Source organism: Cheilinus undulatus, linkage group 23, assembly GCF_018320785.1.
Source record: "Cheilinus undulatus linkage group 23, ASM1832078v1, whole genome shotgun sequence".
NCBI lineage: Eukaryota > Metazoa > Chordata > Actinopteri > Labriformes > Labridae > Cheilinus > Cheilinus undulatus.
In genome coordinates, this window is record NC_054887.1 from 16613712 (window position 1) to 16637611 (window position 23900).

At 38.7% G+C, this 23900-nt stretch overlaps 2 protein-coding genes across 5 annotated transcripts in view; one reads left to right on the forward strand and one right to left on the reverse strand.

The window, feature by feature from the left end:
• cacna2d4a (calcium channel, voltage-dependent, alpha 2/delta subunit 4a) overlaps positions 1-23900 on the reverse strand; it is a 149631-nt gene that overhangs the window by 69276 nt on the left and 56455 nt on the right. The window lies entirely within an intron of this gene.
• Positions 1-23900, forward strand: part of lrtm2a (leucine-rich repeats and transmembrane domains 2a) — a 68044-nt gene that overhangs the window by 40821 nt on the left and 3323 nt on the right. For both annotated transcript variants that reach the window (XM_041780812.1, XM_041780813.1), the window contains 4 exons: positions 19221-19447; positions 20901-21026; positions 21633-21721; positions 23250-23407. In XM_041780812.1, the coding sequence (XP_041636746.1) occupies positions 19221-19447; positions 20901-21026; positions 21633-21721; positions 23250-23407 (600 nt within the window). The remainder of the gene's footprint in view (positions 1-19220; positions 19448-20900; positions 21027-21632; positions 21722-23249; positions 23408-23900) is intronic.

The window sequence follows — 23900 nt, forward strand, 5'->3', positions numbered from 1 at the left end:
CTGCCTGTCTGCATTTTCATGACAAAGATTGAATGATCTCTGCCACACAAGTGCACGCCGGATCTGTGAGTGATGCATGTCAGCAGACAAGAAGGAGGTTGAGACATCCTGTCAAATCACGGCTGATGAATACGACAGGATACAGTGCTGAGAATGACAGAGATCAGGCCAGTGAGGATGTGTTTCTCTTCTAATGCTGATAAAGTTCATTAACAAGTGGGGTATGACAGACAGAGAGGACATTAAAGATCGAGTTTTCAGTCATTTTTCTTTGAATACTGTGCAAACTTGACAAATTGAAGGTGGTCTTTCATCAGTGGAGCTACAGTGAAAGCTGGCAGGGGATAGATCAATGAGACAAATAGGATAGAGCAGGTATTTTTAAATGTCAGCAAGGATGGGCTGCATTTTTAAGTAATGTTAGAGAAAATATGATGAAATGTACACAGAAAATTACATTAGATTTTGGGAAGATTGTGAAGGTTGGAAACCCAAGTCAATCAGCTGTTAGGAAAAGCATTTGAGGAGACTCTAGGTGTCATTTTTAACTCATGCATCATCAATGGACAACCTGATGTGACCCAACTAAAGGGAGTCCCACTGATTTTGATTATGTTTGACATTTAATAATATGGATTTTAATAAAGGGCTTGTCTATGATGAAGACAGTATTAATCCATAAACAGTACTGTGCAGAATTTTTAGGCATGTTTGGGCCAAAAACTGAGGCTGAAGTAAGGTGAAGATGTCACAAATAAGCTGCCTGAGGGCACCATCAGCAGGGAAGGTGATTGACACAACCCCAGTAGTGTTCTGGGTGTCCTTGCATATTACCAGGGGCATCTGTTGAAGAAATAAAGCCCACACCTTTAGGGCCGAGTAAGGAGAAGATGTGGCAAATAATTATGGCTTAGGGTACAGTCGGTGAGTAGTAGGGCTTCCTCAAACTCCTTGTCAAGGGCCCAAAAACTGCCTGCAGTCCCTGCGGGGATATTACCAGGAGTAAAAAGGCCCGGGCAAAAGAAATGCCATCGAGCTTGACTTTAGCTCCTGAGTGGTGCACATGCGTGTGGTTATTATATCAAAGACTTTCCAAAAATATTAAAGAAATTAGTGAAATTTATGTCATATATATTGAAAATGTATGACTTTTTTCCAAAAATGATGAGGGGGAAAAGTAGAGCTCTGTGGCTGAAACTAACAAGGAGTAAAGTGCTGAAATGTGGGATGGTGTTGTGTTCCTACCGACTTAAAGCTAGTGATTGCCCGGCGACAGCAAGGGCTGTAGCTCACCCACCTGTTTAGATGCTTCAAACATTTTCTAGTGTATTAACATCATTTAAATAGTTGATATCCAACTCATTAAATACAGATGAAAAGCATACTGAAGGTATGTAATGTTGGTTAATGACATCAGTGGTCACATCTCTGGGGTAGTTTGCCAATTTTGATTGAGAGACTGTGATCATTTCTCATGATACTGACCTATCGGCCTCTTCCACTTTTATTCTGACCCAGGTATTGTGATGCTTATCATATTTATGTCTCATTTTGTGTCAAGTATCATGATAAGTACTATATCTTATTCTTCAAATTTTGACTTGTACTGCTATATACATTTTATCTTAACCCATGTAACTGTATATGGATACTGTTTTTAAAGATATAACAATTTATTTTATTTTACTTTAACATCATGTTACATTGCCAATCCTTGTTCAAAAAAGTCATGATTTTATGTTTAGTGCACCATCTTAACTGTATGGTTTCCAGATTTAAAGCCTTCAAATCATCCCCATTAAAAAAGAGAATGTTTTGTCCCAGAAAGGGGCGGAGCTTGCATCGTTTGCATAATGTACCTGTATGGATTGCTATTATCAGTATAAAGAGTGCACTGATTACTGCTGAGAAGTGTGTGTTTTAATCTGTGATCTGCACAGACGCAATTGTACACATCACAACCCTCACTCCCTGTCAAACAAGCATGCAGTATACTACGTGTGTGTGCAGGAGAGCAGATGTGTTTTAAAGTCACTGAGTCACTGTGGCAGAAATATCATTTTATGTGTGTGTGTGTGTGAGAGAGAGTGTGTATGAGGGCCAAACAAACTTTTAAGGTATTTACATTGAGGCTAATTGCTTCTTCTTCTCTCAGTGACATAAAGGCATTTCAAACTGACTGATGCTTTTAAAATCAGAGGGAGAGATTTGAGTGTTTTTGTAAAGATTCTCATTTAATCAGGTTTCTTCATCCTTGAAAATTTCCAAAACAATGAAAAGAGATTCAAAAAAACAATTAATTTTTGAAGCATAAGGACTTTTAGAGTAATGTTAATCTTTCTTTTGCTAACAAGTGTTTTAGATCAGTTCATTTACACTCTCCTCTGGAGGGTTTTTATCCTGCATTTTTGGCAGTAATGCAGTCATAAGCAGAGCAGTTGAATTACAAATATTGTTTAAGGTTTTACATTTGGAACAAACTGTAAAATTTGAATCCAATCTTGTTGAAAATTTGGTATGACTTGAATTTTCAGGTTATGAGAAGCAGTGATTCTCAAACTGGGGTGCAGGCATCCTCGGAAATGAAGAGTATCTGTCAATTTTTGATTAAAAAGTCTGAATTTTTGCAAAAAACAAACAAACAAACAAACAAACACCTAAATATATATTATAAAGACATATTTTTACAATATACTGTCATATATTTACTCTTTACTTTGCATAATTGCCAGGGTGTTTTTTTCTTGTAAATTTATGAATTTTTACCCTCAGAATTCTGAATTTAAAAAAAATCATAAATTTACACGAAAAAAACTTGAAAACCAGCTACATCTGGTCTTATTATCTTCCAGTTAATTGTCTATTTTCTTTTTTTTCCCTTTTTTTTTATTAAAGGTTTATTTTGGGCATTTTTGTGCCTTTATTTGGTAGAGCAGGACAGTGGATAGGGTTGGAGGCATGGATGAGAGCGGGGGTGAGGCATCTGGCGGGGGGCCCCAATTGGATTCGAACCCGGGCCATCTGTGTACATGGGGCACGCCTTAACCACTCAGCCACCTGCGCCCCTTTAATTGTCTGTTTTTAAATTTACAAATGCAACATTGTTTGGTTTTGGTCTACATAAATTTAGGAGTTTTAAATTATAAAATTAGTTTTTTTTTCTCTTGAAACTTTATGAGAATTTTTTTTCCCCATAAAAAGAACAGGTCCTACTTGATGTGTGTGTGTGTGTGTGTGTGTATATAAAAAAAAAAATATATATATATATATATATATATATACATATAAATATATATGTGTATATATATATATATATATGTGTGTATATATATATATATTTTTTTTTTTTTTTTTTTTTTTAATTAATTAATTTTTTTTTTTTTCATTTTTACAGTGGCCATAATTTGCGGTCATAAGAACGAATAATTTATACATAGATCTTTTGTAAAAACAAGTGAAGGTATGCCTATTATGTCAATGAAAATGATGAAAATTGATGTTTTCATTCCTAAGTGGGTCTTAGGAGGGCTTACAGCTTTTCTTAGATTCAAGTAGGGGGCCAGGGGAATAAAGGTTGGGACCCTCTGTCCTTGCGATTATGTCTCTGTGCCCCGTGTACAAAGGATGCTGTCTTTGAAGCTGACGGCCTGGGTTGTAATCTGGCCCTCATGTCAGTCTTGCCTCTCCTACTGTGTTCCTGTTCTGACTCTATGCACTGTTCTATCCAGATGAAGCCATGTGAGCCCACACATAAACTGGGCCATTAGACTATCCTCCCTATGTTTTCAAAATAATCATCTGTCAAAGATGACCCAAAAAATAACTATCAACTAAACCACAAATTAAAACCTGCACAGGTAGATATAAAAGTGAGTGATACAGAGAGTCACACAGGAAGTGAAGAGAAAAGACAGGAGCAGTTGGGGGCAGAGAGGAGGAAGAGGAGATATGAGATCAAAGAGTCTTAGAAAGACGGAGAGAAAAAGAGGAGGATGAAGGAGGAGAGACGACAGAGAGGAGAACAGAGAGGTCTATGAGCGACACACAGAGACCATATGGTGCCTCCAGGCCTCGGCGATCCCAGCAGACTGTGTCATCTTACACAACAACACACACATAAACACACACTATCTGATCGTGCTGCGTGTGTGTTTATGCACCTTGTTGCAGTCTGAGGCTTAGCTGGCAGATTAAGTGAGCACATAGCTTCTAATCGAAGGGGTGGCACAGAGAGGGGACATAGAGGGGGATTTGGATGTAAATGGAGACTGAATAAACTGACTGAGGTTCAAACTTGAGGTTTGGACTGGAGCCATAACACTGTCACTTTGTGTGTTTGGAGTGCAGTTATCATAAAAGATAAGGTTTTTCTAAGAGCTTCTCTAGAATCAAATCAACTTTTTGCAAGCCTGCAGCTGCTATCAAGTTGTCAACTTAATAACAATGGTGATAAATAACCTTATTTATAAAGAGCTTTTCATACAACAGGGCTGTGCTCAAAATGATGTTGCACAATATTTGTTTGAATACAGTTTATCTGTTTTACCACTTCCCCATATTCATGAATTAAATTCCTAAAATACTCTTAGTTCCCCTTCAACTCGTGTAAGCACAGCAACTGATGTTCTTTCTCTACTTACTATATTTTTCAGTAAATTGCACTGAGTCATTTTAAAAGTATTGCATCATTGTGACCCGTGCATCATCTGTTAAGTCTTTCTGCCCCTGTATCATGATGCATATCTTATTTTGACCATGTTTTATAACATGCATCACATGTTCTCCCATTTTTCATTAGACTGATCCACTAGTCTCTTCCACTCTTACTTTGACTCATGCGTTATGATGCGTATCTTACCTTGGTTTCATGTAAGGATGCTCCCAAGTGGCTAGTTCCCTATTTGACAAAAGCACATTTAAATAGCATTAAACTGACTAGTCTAAAGAGAAAAAATGTTTAGAAAACAAGTCAAACTCATCATAGCGTCATATATAGGCTATAGCGAGTAGAGTGTGGCTTATGTTAGCCAAGTAGCTATACATGAGTATAACCCTCAACAGCCTGTATACAACTTTATTTCCATTTTCTAATTCAAAATGCTGTTCCTATCATTCTAATTTGCATTGACCCTATCAAATAAATTCAATAGATAAAAAATAAATCCCTTGTTTTATGCTATGTCTCATTTTGATCCATCTGTCATGATAAGTATCGCGTTTTCATGGTTCGAATTTTGACCCCATGTATCTGGATAAGGATCGCATTCAACCCAGTCATTGTGATGTTTGTATTTTCACTTATGCATTATGATGCCAGTTTTATTTTGACCCATTTATCATGAGACCTATCATATTTTGTCAACTGGATATGGATCCCATATACCTACATATTGCGAAGCATATCAAAATCTACGGGCTGTATGGTGGAACATGGCTTAACATGACTTAACAACCTTTCTGTGTGGAGTCTGTTTGTTCTTTCCATGTATGCGTGGGTTATCTCTGTGTATTGAGTTTTTTAAAAGACAATCTTTGTTAGGGATGCACAGTATTGGATTTTTTGCCAATATTATGCTAATATTTGCAGATTAATTTTAGCCGATAGCGAAATAAATGCTGATAGTAAATGTAGTTCAGACCTAAAGCTTCAGTTCTTTAAACACATTTTAATACATAAGGATGGACAAAGAAACACATTTGAGTACTTAAATGCTTTAAACTTTAAAGATCGAGAATGGACTAAGAAAACGACTTTAACTGGCGTAGGTCTGTAGGTCCAGCCTAAAACTACACAAACTTGATAGTACAAAGGCAAACAGTTACAGCCGATACGTGCTGATATTTACAGCCAGAATGTCGGTTTAAAATGTAGGCAGAAATTTTGATACTTGCAGATACCAATAATTGCCTTTGTAAGCCCATATCTGCTGATACCTAACCTGACATGCCAGATGGATTTCCATGGATGGCTATCCATCTGGAAAACCACTCATAGACAGCAACTGGGAAAGGGCAGAGGGTTTGAAAAAACTCGGAGGGTGATTGGATGAATGTTCTGTCTGTCACATCTTTACAGGCCAATCAGAGTAAGACAGAACTGCATAACGTGAACCATGGCGACTGTAGACATGTCAATACACGATTTTTGTCGTTTATGAAAAGAAAACAACTCAATGCTGTTCTTTGTTCTTCTTTTAACCAAAAAATGTCGTCAAGTTCTGATAAAACTGGCGCTTTAGCAGCATCCACACTAATGTTTTCTGCCATAACGGCACCAGCCTCTTGTTGCTGCTTGCTTACATCATGACTCCGCCACGCCCAAAAGTACTGCCCCTCGACACTGATTGGTCCTGTCACGTTCTAACTGGGCCCAAACGGTTCAGACGGGAGCTTTGCAAGATGGATTCGCCAGTGAGAAACACGGAAACAGGCGACTCGATCTGCTTTGCAAGGTTAGCCGATACCAGTATTAGGCAGATAATATCGTGCATCCCTAATCTTTGTTATCTTAGGTTGTTTTTCACACCTAATAGGCCGGGGGACTTGGTTTGGTTTGGTGCTGAAATTGCAACATTGTTGCACTTTCAAGTGTTTTGGTTCGCTTTCATATAGCACTTGGTCCAACATACCAAACCGTCTTGATAATGTCAAAAGAAAGCAGTTATACATTTATGGCACTATTGTCCAAAGCAAACAGTGGCGAGGAAAAAAACAAGACACAGAAGATGAAACCAGAAATGCATCTCCTTCCACCTTTTTGTTTTTTTAACCACATAAATAATTAGGCCTTTCAGACCAGCAGGGCTACATGCTGGTTCTAGTCACGGAACCTAATTTTGAACTGGCTGGCGAGAAAACCAAGAAAAATTGGCAGAACTAGAAAAGTTGCTTTGGAACCAAAAATAGTGCCTCGGTAACCGGGACATCATCAGTGGGTGTCATATTCTAGAGAAGACAAGTGGAAATGGAGAAAAAGCGTCTGCCGAGGAGACAAAGTGTTGTATATAAGACAGTGCACAACAATTTTCTTCCATGTTTGGAGTGATAAATCGAAATGACAACATAATGGGTAAGAAGTATTTCTACTTCATGTTACTAGAACATGTTTGAAACTTTTTTATTTTAGTCCCAAATCTGGTGCAAAAGCCCAAACTGTCCATTTTCATTTATCATCCACATCCCCTGTTTGACGAGCTTTACTAGTGGAACTCTTTAAAACACTGGGGAGCTGTTAAACTAAATACAACATACATCGCTGTTTTTGCAGCAGCAGGTGGCACTTCTGACATTGCCGGGGTTGTTTGGTTTGGCACGCCGCCCCGTCACTGTGACACAGTGTTTGTGCAGCATTAAGGGTTTGGAGTGGAGCCTGATCCCTTCACACTGTGTTATACGAGAGTCAACGAGAAACTGGGATGACAGCTTGTTGGCCCAGTACCCAAAGCATCTGGAAAATTAGAGTATGTAATCAATAGCTACTTTAATGTCACTGATGGTTATTTTGAGAAGGCTGACTGTTAAAAAAATGGTTCCTCAGTTTTAATTCTACTGTATAATTTTCCACGGTGAAACCGTAGCATTACAGCGCTGATCTTTCTAGGAACGTGGGAATATAATCTTCTGTTAGATCATGGATTTGACCCCTGATCTCCTTACTCACGGCAGCTTGTAATGTTTGGGATTCAGGAATTAAAGTTTGTTGTTGTGATTTAACGTCAGATTTGCAACCATTTTGAGTGAGATTAGAAGATTTCTACCACAGAGATGACCTTGAAAAAGCTCCAGCTGTGGATTTAGGCCCAGGTAAACACTTCTGTGGGAGCATTTTTCAGTTTAATTTGAGCACGGTTTTATTTGGTGAAGGTATAACTGTATTACACCAAACGAAGCACACAAATACAGTCCCACTTTTGAAGGACATTGGCAGGGATAAATCTGGATAATCCTCCGCACCACAGGCAGCACCACTCCAATTCAGCGCTTGCCTGATGATACTGATCCAGTATTACACTCAAAACACATCCAGAATGGGTCCAAAGTGAGGCTGTAGTGCTATGATCATCATAACAAGGTCCATTCCTGTGAAAAAATAGGACTTTGCTTGCCAAGTAATGACAGAAAATAGACGATAATGGTGCTGGATGATAAAGCCAATGGAGATGTGCTCAATTTGTCTTTGTTAACGCTCCACAAGCCTCTGAAAAGGGCATCCAATTAGCAAGATAAGAGATCTTAGCACTGTAAGAGCAAGTCTGACATTAAATTTAGAGATGCTACCTGAAAAAATGAGCATGTAAAAGAGAAAACAGCACCAAACCACAGCTATACACCTTAAATAAGTCCACCCATCCTCATAATACAACTAGGAATAATCTATTCTAGTCACACTGATGAGGATGTGACATCAAGTGTCCTTCATTTTCTCTCCAAATCTTGAAAGCCTTCAGCCTTGGATGAAGGCCCAGCTGATTGGTCAGAAACCGCAGCGCTGCATCCATCAAAGAGATGGTGTCAAAATTAAATCTGTGGCTCTAAATTACCCTTAACTGATCATTTGTTTCCCTTAAACTCTTTCCTAACCTCTTCATCTTCCCGTCTCTTTGTCTTATCCGTCACTCTTGCTAATTAATAGAAGCTATCGCAGAAGAAGATGTCGCAGCATGTCATACCTACCCACAGGCCACGCTTTTGTGCACATGCTGGGACAAATTGATGCTGATAGCATGAATTAAGGAAGCAGATGAGCCTATGAGCATGCACCTCCAAGTTTAAATGACAGGAGAGAAAGAAAAAAGTCTAAAAACTTTCCTGGAGAACAGCCTAAACCCTCACACCCTGCACCTTCTTATCCTCACGTACTGCTCTGAGTGTGTGTCAGTGTGAGTAACTTCCCGTGTGGTTGAGTAAGGGATTATTCACGCCTGAGCCTCACAGAGGTTGTGTGCGTGCGAGGAGAAGAGATAATGTGGGTTAAACGATGGGATTTGATGTATAGTGCAAACTTCTCTCCCCATATGCCTCCTACAGTCTTTTCAACATCGTCTACAGCACTTGGTTGCTACGGTAACACGGCATTACCTTGTCAGTGTTGAAATAACGTGGCAGTGCTGCTGGGACCTTGATATTCTATATGCATGTGTAGCCCTTTTCTACCTCAGAGGCTTCAACAGAAACGCCACGCTCACAGAGAGAGTCAAGGGATTCAGAGACACATTCAAGGGCAAACACCACACACTGGCTGTTTTCCATCTGAGAACTACTTCAGGTATCGGGTTACAGCCAGATCAGACCAGTTAGAGCCTTGGACGAATGAGAGTGACACTGTTGAATAGGAGAACAGGCTAATAGAAGGATTACTGCTTGCAGTTTATTTTCTAACTTTTTGTCTGTAAATTTTAATCTTTGATGCCAAATTCAGCTGAACTAAACGGGATGCTTGCAGCCAAATTTTAGCTGTGATCATGAATTTAAAAAAAGCTAAACAATAAACTGGGGCACGCTTAAATGTTTTGGATCATCAAACAAAGTATAATATTGACGCAAAATGCCATTTTTAAATGAGGGTTTCATTTACAAAGGGAAAAAAGCCATCCAGACCTACCTTGCCCTATGTGGAAAGTCCCTAAACCTGAGAACTGGTTTTGCCACCTGCTTTAATAGGCACTGAGCCAAAATTAGTTGTACATATATTTTAAAAAAATCCTGATTAGAAACATAATGATGGTGTATAAGGCCCACCATAGAGTATTAAAAAATACAGAGGATCTGTTCATTCTTGTAGAAAAAGAGGCTAAGCTTTTGGGGAAACAAATGAAATATTTAAGATTTCAAAGGTGTAAATTTACAAGAAAACAAACTCAGAATTTCCGAGTTTGAAGGTAAACATTTTGACATTAGAAACTGAGACATTTCAAGTTTTTGACATGATAAATTTACAACAATTTAAAGTCAAAAAATTGAAAGAAACCAAACAAAAAAGCGGTTTGACTTTCAACTTTTTCCACTTTATAATCTAAAAAATTCTAAGTTTTAGTTCACGTACATTTCTGACACTTGAAGCCAAAAGAAAGTATTTTCCTTGTAAATAATCTACTATAAACTTGAGAATTTTTTTTCTTGAAAATCACTAGATCTTTTTTTTCTAAAGTGGCCCCACTACAGCGTCATTATAGTGTATAGTTTAAATATTGATCTTTTGTAAAGAACAAGTGTTTGTTGGCATTTTATGTTGGATTGTTCTCAAAGAAAATAAAACTGATGTTTAATTTTTCCAAGTAGGTTCTTAGCTTTCTTAGATATGAGAAAAGCTGTGAATTCTGTTATTAAATCATTTACCCTGGGCTCTCATATTTGTTTTTACAGTGTGTTTTGGGTACTTTTGTGACCGCCTGGATGAGTCTTTGATGCGCTTTTGGGGTCATTTTGGTAGGACAGCCACTCCTTGGAGGGTTCCCCACTGTTCACAGTTTTCTCTGTTTGTTGACAATGGCTCTCACTGTGGTTCGCAGGAGTCTCAAAGCTTTGGAAATGGCTTTGTAGGCCTTTCCAGTCTGACAGATGTCAGTGGCTTTGTTTCTCATCTGTTCTTGCATTTCTTTAAATGGTGGCATGATGTGTTGCTTTTTGAGATCTTTCAGCCTACTTTACTTTGTCAGACAGGTTCTATTTAGGTTTGGCAGTAACCAGGCCTGGGTGTGGCTCGTAAAGCTGAGAGCAGATTTCCAAAATATGCAATTTATTGCAGTTAATTAATGACTTAACAAGAGGGGCAATTATTCTTTTACATAGAGCCAGGTAGGTTTGGATGGATTTTTTTCCTCTTAATAAATTAAATCATTTTAAAAACTGCATTTTGTATTTACTAAGGTTGTCAAAAATTTATTTGAGGATCTGAAACATTTAAGTGTGATACGCAAAAAAGTCAACTGAATAAATATGTGTTCAGTACAGATTATCTCCACCAGCACAGGTCTTTGAGGGAAAATCTGTTTACCTGACTTAATGAAATATGCTTCATCTCCTAATGTAAAATACAGACAGCCAAAGATGGATGGGGTCTGCTTAGGAGGGACTATGGAGAGCAGCTAGCAGACCATTTTCATGCATGCTGAACTGCTGGAAAATCTTTTGTACTTGGAATTGATTGCTTTTTTCACAACATTTTACCTGAGCAACATTGCAGCTGACTTTACAGCACAGGATAAATATCAAATAAATTTACTTTAAGAAGCAGCCAGCAAAGAAAACAGTCCATATTTTCAACAAAGACTGACTGGATGGATATTGGAAGTAATATTGAAAGCATGGAGAAAAGGACTTTTACACTGGGTCTGACGGGAAGGAAATATTTGCAGCAGTGGGAGAAGTGGATTGTGTTTCTAACCTTATATATATGAGCTGACATGTATTTCAGTTTAGGGATGATGACTAACTGTTTTGTATTGTTTCTGTTTGTCTATAAAAATAAAATCATAAAAAAAGGAAAGGAAGAAAATATAGACTTAGAGTGAGCAAAACAAACAGAACCCTTATTTGGACATGGTTATTGGTTTGAGGTGTAATGTGCGTGTACAAAAAGAGTGCTTATTCAGAGGGAACACTGTATTGTAATTTTACATGACAGCAAAAATGATGCAGTTTCAAAAGTTTGCACTCTGGAACCTTTTTTTCAGGCACCCAAAATACTGCTGTCATGTAAATGAGCAGCCTAAGCACCAGAAAAGTTACAGTTTTCGACTGAAATTGTTGTGTAAACGTGGCCCTTGAACATTTGGGGATACACAATTGAATCAGTATGATATCTGCAGATAATAGCTCCAAAAGAATCATATGCAGAAGTTTTAGGCATGCAGTGCGCTAAGGATTCATATTGGGGCCAATGTGCAACGACCCTAGGCACATACGTGTAGATCAGCAGCCAAGGTCAAGCTCTGCGGTGTCTCCTTAGTCCGAGTCTTTTCCCACATGTTAATATGTCTGTAGAGCGCTGGAAGTTTTTCAGGCCTTGGGACCTTCACAGCACAACTAGGAGACTAAACTACACAAACCGATGGTACCCTAAGCAGTGCTTACTTGCCACATTCACCCTTTATTGTGCCCTAAAGATGTGGACTTTATTTTTCCAAGACTATTTCCCCATGCCCCTGGTAATATGCAAAAACATTCAGAGACACATGGATTGTGTCAATCCTGCTTCCTGCCCAATGGTGCCATCAGGCGGTTAACTTGCCATAAACACCTCACTTTAGCCTCAATTCTTGGCTTTAAACTTCTGCACAGTACTGTTTATATGGCAACTTTTCCCTGATACAAGAAACATTTTTGTGCTATTTAAAGCACTATGCTAGGATTATCTCAGTGAACCACCTGCTGTTAGAACAGTTGTTCAATTAGGAGAATTTATCTTAATTTGATAGTATAAGCTGATTAAAATGAGGTCACATTTTTATTTAGGTCTACTGTCTGTAAGCAGTTTTTTCAGTGCTGTTTGTAGCTCTCAAAAAGGCATAAATCTATCCTTTTACAGTAGAATCAAATATTTTACCCTTTCATTACTGTTAACAGAGGCTGCATCTAAAGATTGTCTTTATGTAAATTGATTTATATAAGCCATAAAGCTGAATACTCAACATAATTTTATAGCTAAAACCAGGTGTATTCTTTTACAATGCAATACAATTCAGCTGGTAATAGTCTGCTGTTGTACCTTATAGCAAAGTTATTTCATTATGTAATTTTTCATCAGTTCATGTATCTGCAATCGTGAGTCAGAGGAGTCCGTTCTAAGCCTCAGATTAGACCCTTGCGCTGACGACCATGTGAAACATTTAAGCATCATGTGAGTGTTTCAGCCCATCGCTCTAGTAATTAGATAGCAGGGGGGTCTGTCTAGTACATGGAAAATGGCTTGGCCTCTGGTCACATGCAGCTAAAGAGTCTGTGGAAATGACATCATAGCTGTGTCCAGTGTCACGTTGGGGCTCATGGATATTAACTTACAGTGAGCTGAGACCCTGAGCATTAGCAGGCTGTATTTAATAGGAGATAAATTCAAACATCACCACGTTTGCAGGGCGACAAGTGTTACATGGCAGCAGAAAATTCCCTTTATTTTCCCATTAAGAGGGGGGAAGTAAGAATTACATGTAAGCTGGAGTCTAAAAATAGATGCATGGGTCTTTGTGTGGATTTGTGGATGTATCAGTGACACTTTAATCCTCCATTTCCATGATTGAGGGACTTAATGTGCACAAAGTTCTGCAAACATTCTCTGACAGCTAATTACTGTTGAACAAATAAACATGCAGCTGCTTTATTCAAGCATGCACATTATGTTGATCCGTGTTTTTGGAATAAAATGCCAGTTAGATGATATTTGTGAGGTTATAAATAATTCAGAAACGCTCTCGTCATATATGAAACCATTTTATCACAAAATGAGTATGCAGTTTTACTTGGTGGAAGCGGCTCTGCTCAAAAGATGCTCACGGGTTAGTCAAGCAGCTTTCTTTGACTTAGTTCAAAAGCAGTTAATCCATAGCAGCATAAATCTGAATAAGTGTGCAACAAGTTTTATGCTATAAAGCAGGAGGCTGGGGTGGAGGATGTTTAGCTTTGCAAGCAACAGCAGCAGCAGCAGACCGCAGCTTGGCGTATACCTACCATGTCCTGGATGAACTAACGCTTAGCTTCATTGTCTAACAGGCAGCCATAAAAATCCATTTACAGCCACAATTCCAAAAAAATGTGGGCACCCTGTAAAATGTCAATAAAAACACAATGTGATTATTCACAAATCTCAGAAACCTGTCATTTATTCACAGTAGGACATAAAAAACAGACCAGATGTTGAAACTGAGACATTTTGCCATTTTAGGAAAAATGTTAGCTCATTTTCAATTTGATGGGAGCAACACATCCCAAAAAGTAGGGACAGGGCCATGTTTAGCATTGTGTAGGATCCCTTTTTCATTTAACAACAGTCATGGCATCACTGATTTCCAAAAAGAACTTCAAATTCAGATTCATGTGACCACAGAACAGTTTTCCATTTTGCCTCGGTCTATTTTAAATTAGCTCTGCCCCAGAGAAGACTAGCATTTCTGGATCCTGTTCACATATGGCTTCTTCTTTACATGATAAAGCTTTATTCCTGAAACACTCTGCTTCGTACCTGCGTTTTTAACATGCTGCTGCCATCAAAATCAAAGTGAGGTAGTATCTTTCCTTAAATGGGAAAAAAAATGTCTCAGTTTCAACATCTGATAGGTTTTTTTTCATTCTGCATTGTAAACAAATTCTGGGTTGATGAGATTTAAAAATCATTGCATTCTTTTTTCTTTACATTACACAGCGCCCCAACTTTTTAGGAATTGAGGTTGTAAATATGATCTAATTAGCTGAAAATGTGTCACGTAAAGGCAACAAAAGAGGCTAAAAAGACACATTTATAGCAAAGTTACTTATTTATTTATGGTAAAAAAGATCAATTATATTATATTGCACAATAATAAAGGCAACAAATGGTACAAAGATAGCAAGAATGCTGTTTTTTGACAACAAGAGGGGGGCATTTGTGGGGTATTTTGGGTAATACCCCTTTAAGGGTTGCTTCAGTAGTCTTACTTCAATCAAACAGGAACATCTTGTTGCATTTTAATGCCTTGTCTTAGTTTGTTTCCTGCCGCTGAGAGCATTGCCAGCCTACATTTGCCAAAAATGTCAGCACTTTTACGCCGTGTGTTTGGGGATTCTTATAAAAGATTCAGTCCGGAGTCTGTTTGGACTGAATTAAACTGCACAGAACCACTTAAACTTATTTGGACTGAACCTCCCTTTCTTCCTCTGACTGTGTGGCTGAACATTTTTTCCTTCTGGTTTGGCTGCATGGAGCGCACTATAGCAAGCGAAAGAGAGAGAGACAGAAAGAGAGAGAGGATTTGGAGCAGCTAAAATAAGCCAAAACAACAACCACCTCCTCCACGAGAGCAGCAAAAACCACTCATAAATGTTGGAAGATAGGCTGCAGCACTGAGGACGGGAGGAGGGAGGTGAGGGGGAGTTATAGCGTACAGTAAGAGGAGAGGAGAGGGGTTGTGGTGAGGATAGAGCAAAGAAAAAGAGGGAAGAAAAGGAATATTTTTGAGAAATAAAACGCCTATTGCATGCTGAGAGAGATGAACTGCGCACAAAGCCAACCATGATTTGAAATTCGATGTGATATGAGGGAGAAGCAGAAAAATGGACTGAATTTCTCTCTTTTTCACTCCCTCTCAGTTGTATAACAGCGCTTCTACCTCTGAGCTACACTGTCCGTACAAAGCTCCTGCACCACTGTACCTTTTCAAACCTGTTAGGGAGAAATTCACAGCCACCGTGCAGTCAAATCCATCCTGATTCCCACTGAGCTGCCTCACTCAAAGACTGGCCTTCTGAAGAATTTCTAATACAAAGTTCGACAGCACAAAAAGCTTCAGGATACTTCTAAATCTCCCATTAAGATGAGTTAATTTTCTCCTAGAGATTAGGATTATTCTGCAGAATGAAGCAGAGAGGATAACCATGAGAGATTTCACACAACTTTTTTTCTTACCTGGCCTCTTTTTGAACTTGTTTTGGTCCAGAATATTTAATGCAGCAGTGTCCTGTTCGAGGGAGGTCATGTTTTGTCTGGCAGGTAAAAAGTCTCTAAAAATAGGTGCCATATCTAGACCATTGTCAGTGTGTGTTTTTGGAGCTTTACAATAGTTTTCAGCAGTTTCCAAGTGCTGAAATCTATCTTCTAATGCTCAAGCTCTAGAAATGAGGATAAGGAAGATAAACACAACCAAATCTCAACATATCAATTATTCAACTGCAATTTTTGCACATTACCCTCTGGTGCAAAAATGAATTAAAAATGATCCTTTGATTTAAGATCAAATTACCAAACAGTAAGTTTGCCATTACAGCTGGAAATTAAGATGTCTCATATTAAGTGCCCTTAATAAGAAAATGTCCTTTCATTTTAAATTAAAGGGGACTTATGCAATGTTAATACTTTAATATTTTGGGAGATGCACTTGTTTACTTCGTTGTGTAGAGTTTGACGAGATGTTTGATATACTACACAGGGTAGGGCAGTATATGAAGGTTTTACTAACTGAGCTTAGCATTAATATGTAGTGCATGAGAAAAGGCTAGCTAACAGTATAGGTTACTATATATATATTATATATATATATATATATATATATATATATGTATATAAACTAGGCCTGTTGATAGTAACGAGTTAACGCCTGTGATTAATCCAGAAACCTTACCGTGTTAAAAAAACAATAATGCAATGTAATCATATGACTAAGTTTGACCACAACTTGCTCCCACAGTCCTCCTGCACGGATGTTTACATCCCTGGGGTGAAGAAGTTAACGGAGGGTCAGACACAGCCAGCAGTGATGAGTGAGGACAGACCCAGGTCTGCTTCACGGCAAATGTTAATTTAAAAAGCTGCCTGGTGGAAGTCTGGATGAAACTAAAGTTGTGTGTACACGCTATGGTGATGAACTGTCTTTACACCAAAGCGCAACAAGTCTGAAGTACCACCTCCGGGCAAAGCGCATCTTTGCTAATGTTAGCAAAGACGCTAATAACAACACAGGGTCTGATTTACAAACCACATATAAGTTTAAAAACTCTAGTTTGTTTAATATTTCTTCATTTCAACACCATACTTGTACTAATTTATCTCAAACAAAAACGCAAGTAAATGGTAGTATTTTAAATGTTAATTTATAGAAAATAATTAAAACAATAATAATAATAATAATAATGATACTTTTTTTGTAAAAAGCACTTTCAAAGTGCTGTACATTAATCACAGCATAGTGATGTGATTAACTTGATTAATTTTTTTAACCAGTTGACAGCACTAATATAAACACAACATTTATAACTTAGGGAGTTAAAAGCAATTTTGTAGAGGAAATTTTGAGCATAATTTTGTGAAGCCTTTGGATAAAAGTGTCTCAGTTAGGCTAACCATTTGTTTTTTTTTAAATGAAGGTTAAACTATTGATTTTAAAACACATCTATGGGGCTTAGTTAATAGATTTAGTCAGCTACCACTGATTTAGGCTAGCTTTGATGAAATCACCTGCTAGCATAGCTCAAACTAGTTAGTCTGTAATGTTTGCAATTTTGTTATTTCATGCATGTATCTGCCAGATTTGGTTTTTAATACAGTTGAATAAAAAAAAAAAATGCAAAAATGGAAATACGCTGTACCAGAAACGGCACGTCCATTCTGACAGACCGTGTCTTGCCTGCAAGAAGGGGCGTCTGAGATCTTTGGTCTTCGGCCAGACTGTCTTGGACATTTTTGGGAAATGTCCTAAATTGGGCTTTTTCTAGAAGCAGGTGGAACAAATTGACTTTTTGTTTTGGGATATTAGTGATAAAACTCAAAATTTTTATCCTTTTTTGGCAGAAATGTATAAGTTCTTTTTTTTCGTGGGTCCTTGGGGACAACATTTAAATAAGTGTGGCTCTAAGGAAAATAGGAACCACTGTTCTACAGGCATGTTGGCTGAGTTTTAATAAGCTGCTTCAGTTTTAGGCTCCTGCTGCCATGCATGCCTGCTGTCATACTCTCTTACTGGGACACTTGAAAAGAAAGGATCATTGTTAATATTAGTTTAAGCACCTGTTTCCTTTTTACTATGGCAACAGAAATTGTCTTGAATCATTTAGCACTCCTTTTCATTCTAAATGCATTACTCATCATTTATCATTAATTAGGCTTAATATCACTGTCTAGCCTTGGCTGAAACTAATTTCCTACAGTCCATTCTCACTTAAAGTCCATTTATAATCAGTTTAAAGGGGATAAAAGATGATTTCAAAGGAACTTCACATCTTATCAGTGATGAGTTTCAGACCCCCTGAGGAGAGTAAAGTAACTCTAGAGAGAATGATATGACTTTCATATCGCTATCACTCATATCGTCTGATTTTTTCTGATATTTATCACTCCCTCTTCTTCTTTTTAAATATACTGTAATGTGGAAGAGGCTGTAAAGGGCTATTTCACTGCGTTTCATCACATGTAGCGCCAGACAGCCAATATGTGTGGTGAAAGGGAATTAATTCTTGACTGTGAGTGAGCGTAGGGAGAGAGAAAATGAGAAAGATAGCAAATATAGAGTAAACCAGATGGACCATCAGAAGGAGAAAACACAACAACGAGGAGCTGGTGAGACATAGTGTGACAAAAGGCAATGGCACGCTGAGAAATAGATGCTAATTATATGCAGATGATGCAAGTGATGAAATGTGCTGGTGCAGCACAAAGCCTTGTCAGGAAGGGGAAAAGTGCTGCGTCGGTGTCTGGAGTTTAGACTGAGTAGTTTTCTTAATATCACGCTTTGTTGGTGCCTTACACTCACGCACGCAGAAGCATATGCCACTCCACAGGCCTGCACGCACTTATGCAGAGAGATAAAGCATAAGTCTTACTGATAAGCTATTGCATGGAAACAAAGTCAGCCACTGTAACGAGACACTGAGGGAATACAGGGCAGCGCTGAGAGACTCGGAGTGAAAGAGAAAGAAAAAGATAAAGAGACAATCGGGAGAGAGGACAGACACGCACTGACAGACGGCAGAGCCAATAAATATAAAAAGGAATGAGTGAGGAGGCTTAATTGATCCAAAAAAGAGACAAGAAATGAAATATGAATGAAAAATTTTGCTCGACTTCAAAGAGAATGAATGAAGAAAACAGAAATAATGAGTGGAGATGAAGTAACGACACAGTGTGCAGGAAAACAATGAGTCAAAAATAAAATAAAACAGAGGGGATTTCCCTCATGAGTGTCTCTCAGCTACTGTGAGCTGCACACAAACATACACAGATAAACAAAGAGAATCCAGACAATGCTAAACACACAAGTCAGGCTTTGTTTTGAAAGAGTTGTGGCTCAGAAGAGTGGGTTAGGAACAAAAAAACAAAGTCGAGCTTGGCCCTGATTTGGTTCTGTGGTAATCTGGTGATCTTTCAGTCAAAAAGGCAAAAAGCAATGGAAATTTCCTGCATGATTCTAGCATCTTAAACAGCTCATCAAGTCCGCCTCAGGCATTGGAAGACTTGTTATAAAGCTCCTGCATGTTGTCTTCTTGTTTCCACGCTGCATTGATAAAATCAACACAAAACTAATGCCTCTTTTCCCCTCCTCTAGTCTTCCTCTGCATCCTCTGCCTCCTGGCGTTGCTGTTGCCCTCAGCCTCCTCCTGCCCTCCTCCCTGTCTCTGCTACTCAGACGGCCTGGTGGACTGCGGGGGCCGGGGTCTCTCCTCCCTGCCGCCCCTTCACCTCCTGCCTCCGGGGAGCCGCTCCCTCCTGCTGGCCAACAACAAGCTTGCATCGCTGGGAGCCTCTGCCTTCGCTAACCTCTCCTCCCTGGAGGTTTGCTGCCCATTGTTTGCTGTTAAAGTTTGACTTGGTGTAACAATTTACTATATGTGCTTTTACGCTGTTGTGTAACCTCGCATAATGAATCCCTGCAAGGAAAAAACAAGACTGTATGTCAAGTCTGATATCGAATGAACTGTGGACAACCTCTGCGCTTAGACTGGAAAGTTAGAAGAAGTTGGCTTCTTCAAGTTTCTGCAAAGCTATTCGCATTTTGTGTATAAATCAGGCAAGCTCATATTAAAAACATCAGGCAAAGCAAGGCCGATTTGTTTGTGTACAGCAAATTTTGGGAATAAGACGATAAAAGTGGTGTAAACAAGACTTAAACATAAATTGACAAATGGAAAAGAGACACATGAGAGGAAAATATTTTAAAACAGCCAATAAAACCCATATAAAAGATTAAAACAAAGGCACAATGACCAAAAAGAAGGGAAAAATTGCTCAAAACAGACACTAAAATGTAAGGATATTGTTACAAATTATAGTCAATAAGATATTTGGATAAAAGACAGCTGTAAACAGGTGAGTCTTTAAAGCAACCCTGCATAATCAGACAAATCCACCTTAATGGATAGATATTTGTATCCCTTATATGTGTGTTGAACAAAAAACTCACTTATCCTGATTAAGCTGTGGTTTTTCTCATCAATTTTCCATGCAATTCTCTTTGACTGAAGATCTGTTTCCTCTATGTGTTTCTGGCCAATCATGACATATCATATTAGTATCAAACTCAGTAATGACATCATGAGGGGTCCAGAAATATGTGGTTAAATATTTCAATCGCCCCCTTGTGGCTGGCTGCAGTATAGGTGACAGGGGCTGATCTCAACAGGCTAAAAGTTCTGTTAAAGGACATAACATTTTTACAAGAATATGTTAGTCGGACCAAAATATTGATTTATTGTAGTTGATTTCAATGTTCAGCCCCCACAGCGTCTGGCCTTTGTGCAAATAGAGTTGATGACCCCTGCTCTACAGTCTCCATGCCAGGCTCGGACCCAGAAATACCTACCACACCAGAAATCACATAGAAATATGCTTTTCAGATGAATGCCATACCTCCAGCCTATGTAAATAACCTGGCTCTCTTCTTGTTGACTTGCACTGACGAAAGACAAAGCATACTGCTTGGCTCAACACAAACCAACCCTCACAGCAGCTTCAAGACAACATACTCTACTTTGACCCCGTTTTTTCCACAGCTTGTAGATCTATGAAGTTTTCAGCCTTATCCTAGCACTTGCTCTTTGTAGCACTGCCAGATTAAGGTATAAAATGTGCATTAAAAGGTTTGTAGTAGCTAATCCATTTTTAAGACTCCCCCAGACAGTATGCATGAAGCCTCTCAGCACGAACACTTTGATTTAACATTTTTCAGATCATTTTTAATAGAAGCCTGAAATACGGAGTGAAAATGCTGTCTGTGTTTGTATTCTAGGAGCTGGACCTCTCTAATAACTACCTGGATAATTTACCAGCCGGATTATTCAGAGACATGTCCAACCTGACGAGACTGACTCTGCATAACAACTCACTGACAGGAATGGACAGAGAACTTTTCCAGGTAGGCAGTGTGGATTATACAACATTATACTCCAAACAAGCATTATTCAGACTTGTTGAATTGCAAAAGACAAGCTATATGGGACATCCAGAAACGGCCTAAAGAGGCAGGAACAGATTTATATTTTGATGGGTCAAGCCACCGACCGAGCTGCTGCATTTGATGTGCTAGACGACAGCGATAAGATATTCCTTCTGATCAGCCAATCAGACAAAGTGCTATCTGAGCAAAGAAAGATGCTGACATCACATCTGATACTCTGTTTCAACTCCTGGGTGATGCTCTGCAGACTCGTTCAGGAGCGAAGCCAACCTGAGTAGATATACATGTCTGGGCTCCCATCCAGGTGATAAATTAGTCATAAACCATTTGCTCAACACTTTTATCCACTTTTATCTGAACCAAAGCCGTCAGCAGGATAAGCGTCTGTCATGACATCACTTGGGACCCTAAATTAAACAAGATTAGCCCATCAAATGGGGCTACAGGTTCTACCGAGAGAGAAGCCAATAAAGCTAATATGAGCTCTGGGAGAAGTATACTGCACAGTTATGTAGGATATGAGCTGGGATGCTTGACAAAGACCTTGTTTCCATGTTTCTACAGGGTTTGGGGGGTCTCCAGAGTCTGGATTTGTCCCTGAATGGCCTGTCCTCTGTACCTCTGGGGGTGCTGGACGAGCTGCAGAGCCTCAGGTAGGCACATAATTTATCCACGGACATGTTTGAGGAAATGTCAACACTTACACTCGGCATCAACAGTATTTCTGCAGTCAGAGGTGATCATTTTGGAAATGATAGGAAATTAGATCTTATATTTCTGTTGTTAATCGCTATTAATCACACCTTGGGTGTGTCTTGGGTTTTTCTTATGTCTTAAACTAAGGGTAACTGACTTGGACCAGCTTTTACAGATAGATTCAATATCATAACCTTTACTTAATCAAATACTAAGCTATCTGTCATGGATCTTCAGGAAAATAATAGGACAGTTAAAAGGTAAATGCTTGATAACACAAAATTCAGATAACTTCTGACTTGTCCACTGAGCTGTCAGTGATTTTTTTTTAAAGTGAAATAAGAGACTGTGGCTGCAGGGAGACACTGATGTGGCTTAAACAAAATGAGTTAAAAAGGACAATAAAGCTTGAGATTAATTGTGAATAAAAAAACATTTGTGTATTACTTGTGGACCTTAATGAATCACCATTAACTCTATTAATCCTGATAGCCCTAAAAAGAATAATCAAACTGATGTTTAATTCCTCTGACTTTTCATTGTAAAGTATGTGTTACACAAATCCCATGTTTACTTGAAAAGTTGAAAACACTTTTGCAAGTTTTTGGTCACTACCTTTTCAGAATAATTCCTCTTGATAACCAGGTTTAGAGCATTCTACAACAACATCATCAGCATACTGTTCAACCAAATTTTGGCATCAAAAGATGGGACTATATATGCATTACAGAATGTACAGCAGAGGCTCTTGCAATTACCTGCTTTTCAAATTGATCCCACCTTTTTACAGTTGGAAAGTGATGTACAGATTCTGATACTAACAATAATGTTCAATAAATGCAGATTACACAAAAAATAATCAAACTGATGTATAATTCCCATAACTTTACATTGTTAAACATTTTTACAATGATCCCATGTTTTAAAGACTGAGCAAATTTGTGCAAGTTTTTGGTACTTTCAGGCCAGAATGATCATACTCAAAAATGAGATTTTAAGAATTATACACCATGTCATCCGCATAAGATTAAACCAAATTTTGTCATGTCAAGATGGAACTAAGCACGCATTAGAGAATATAAATTGATAGCGCTTGTAATCACCTATTTTCAGTTGGAAAGCGATGCACAGATTCTGTTCTGAGTTGATGTTTAATTCCAAATACTTTCTACTTTTAACACAAATCCCAAAGTTCATTTGAAAAATTGAGGTATTTTTCATTGCTATCACTTTTGATGGCCAGGTTTATAGAGTTATACAACATTATCATCGACATACGATTCAACCAAATTTTGGTATGCGAAAAATTTGGTTTAATCATATGCTGATGATGTTGTTGTTGTCCATCTTTGCCTGTTAAAAATGATATAGACATTAGAGAAAGTACAGTGGCTGCCCTTGTAATCACCTGCTTTTTAAATCAGTGCCACCTCCTTCACGTTGGAGTCAAGAGAATAAATGTACTGTACTCTAAATATTTCATAGGTGGCTCTCTCTAGCGGGTAACAGACTTCACGGTTTGGAGAGGGCAGCGTTTGAGCCGCTTGCTAACCTGCAACACCTGGAACTGGGACACAACCCGTGGGAATGTGACTGCAACCTCCGCGATTTCAAGCACTGGATGGAGTGGCTGCTGTACAGAGGTATGCGTTTGATTTATGCTGATGGAGCTTTGAAAAGGGAGTGTTTAATTTGGAAAGGGGATTGGATGAGAGGGCGAAAGAGTCACGAGAACTAGAGTAGCAAATTCACCCTGGAAAAGCGAGTCTTTATCAGTGTAGCAAACAGAGCCGCATCAGTGTATGAATGCACATTACCACACTCATTGTGTGTACTATGTGTGTAATTCACGTGTCTCTGCAGGCTGTTAATACATCAGATATCCACAGCTGCTCTCCGCCCTCTCTCTTCATGTGAAAAAATCTACATTCACCTCGGCGCCTCAGGCCTCAGCTGCCCCGTTAATGATGCATCCCATCTCTTTTCTGCATCATTCTCCTGTTTGCTTCATTGTGCTCCCTTCTGCTTTGCTGGGCTATAACTCTCCAGCTCAGTTCAGACGGGAGAATGACATGCGGCGGACGTGATAATTTAATAATCATCAAAGCAGCAGGGAAAATTACAAGGCGACATTTC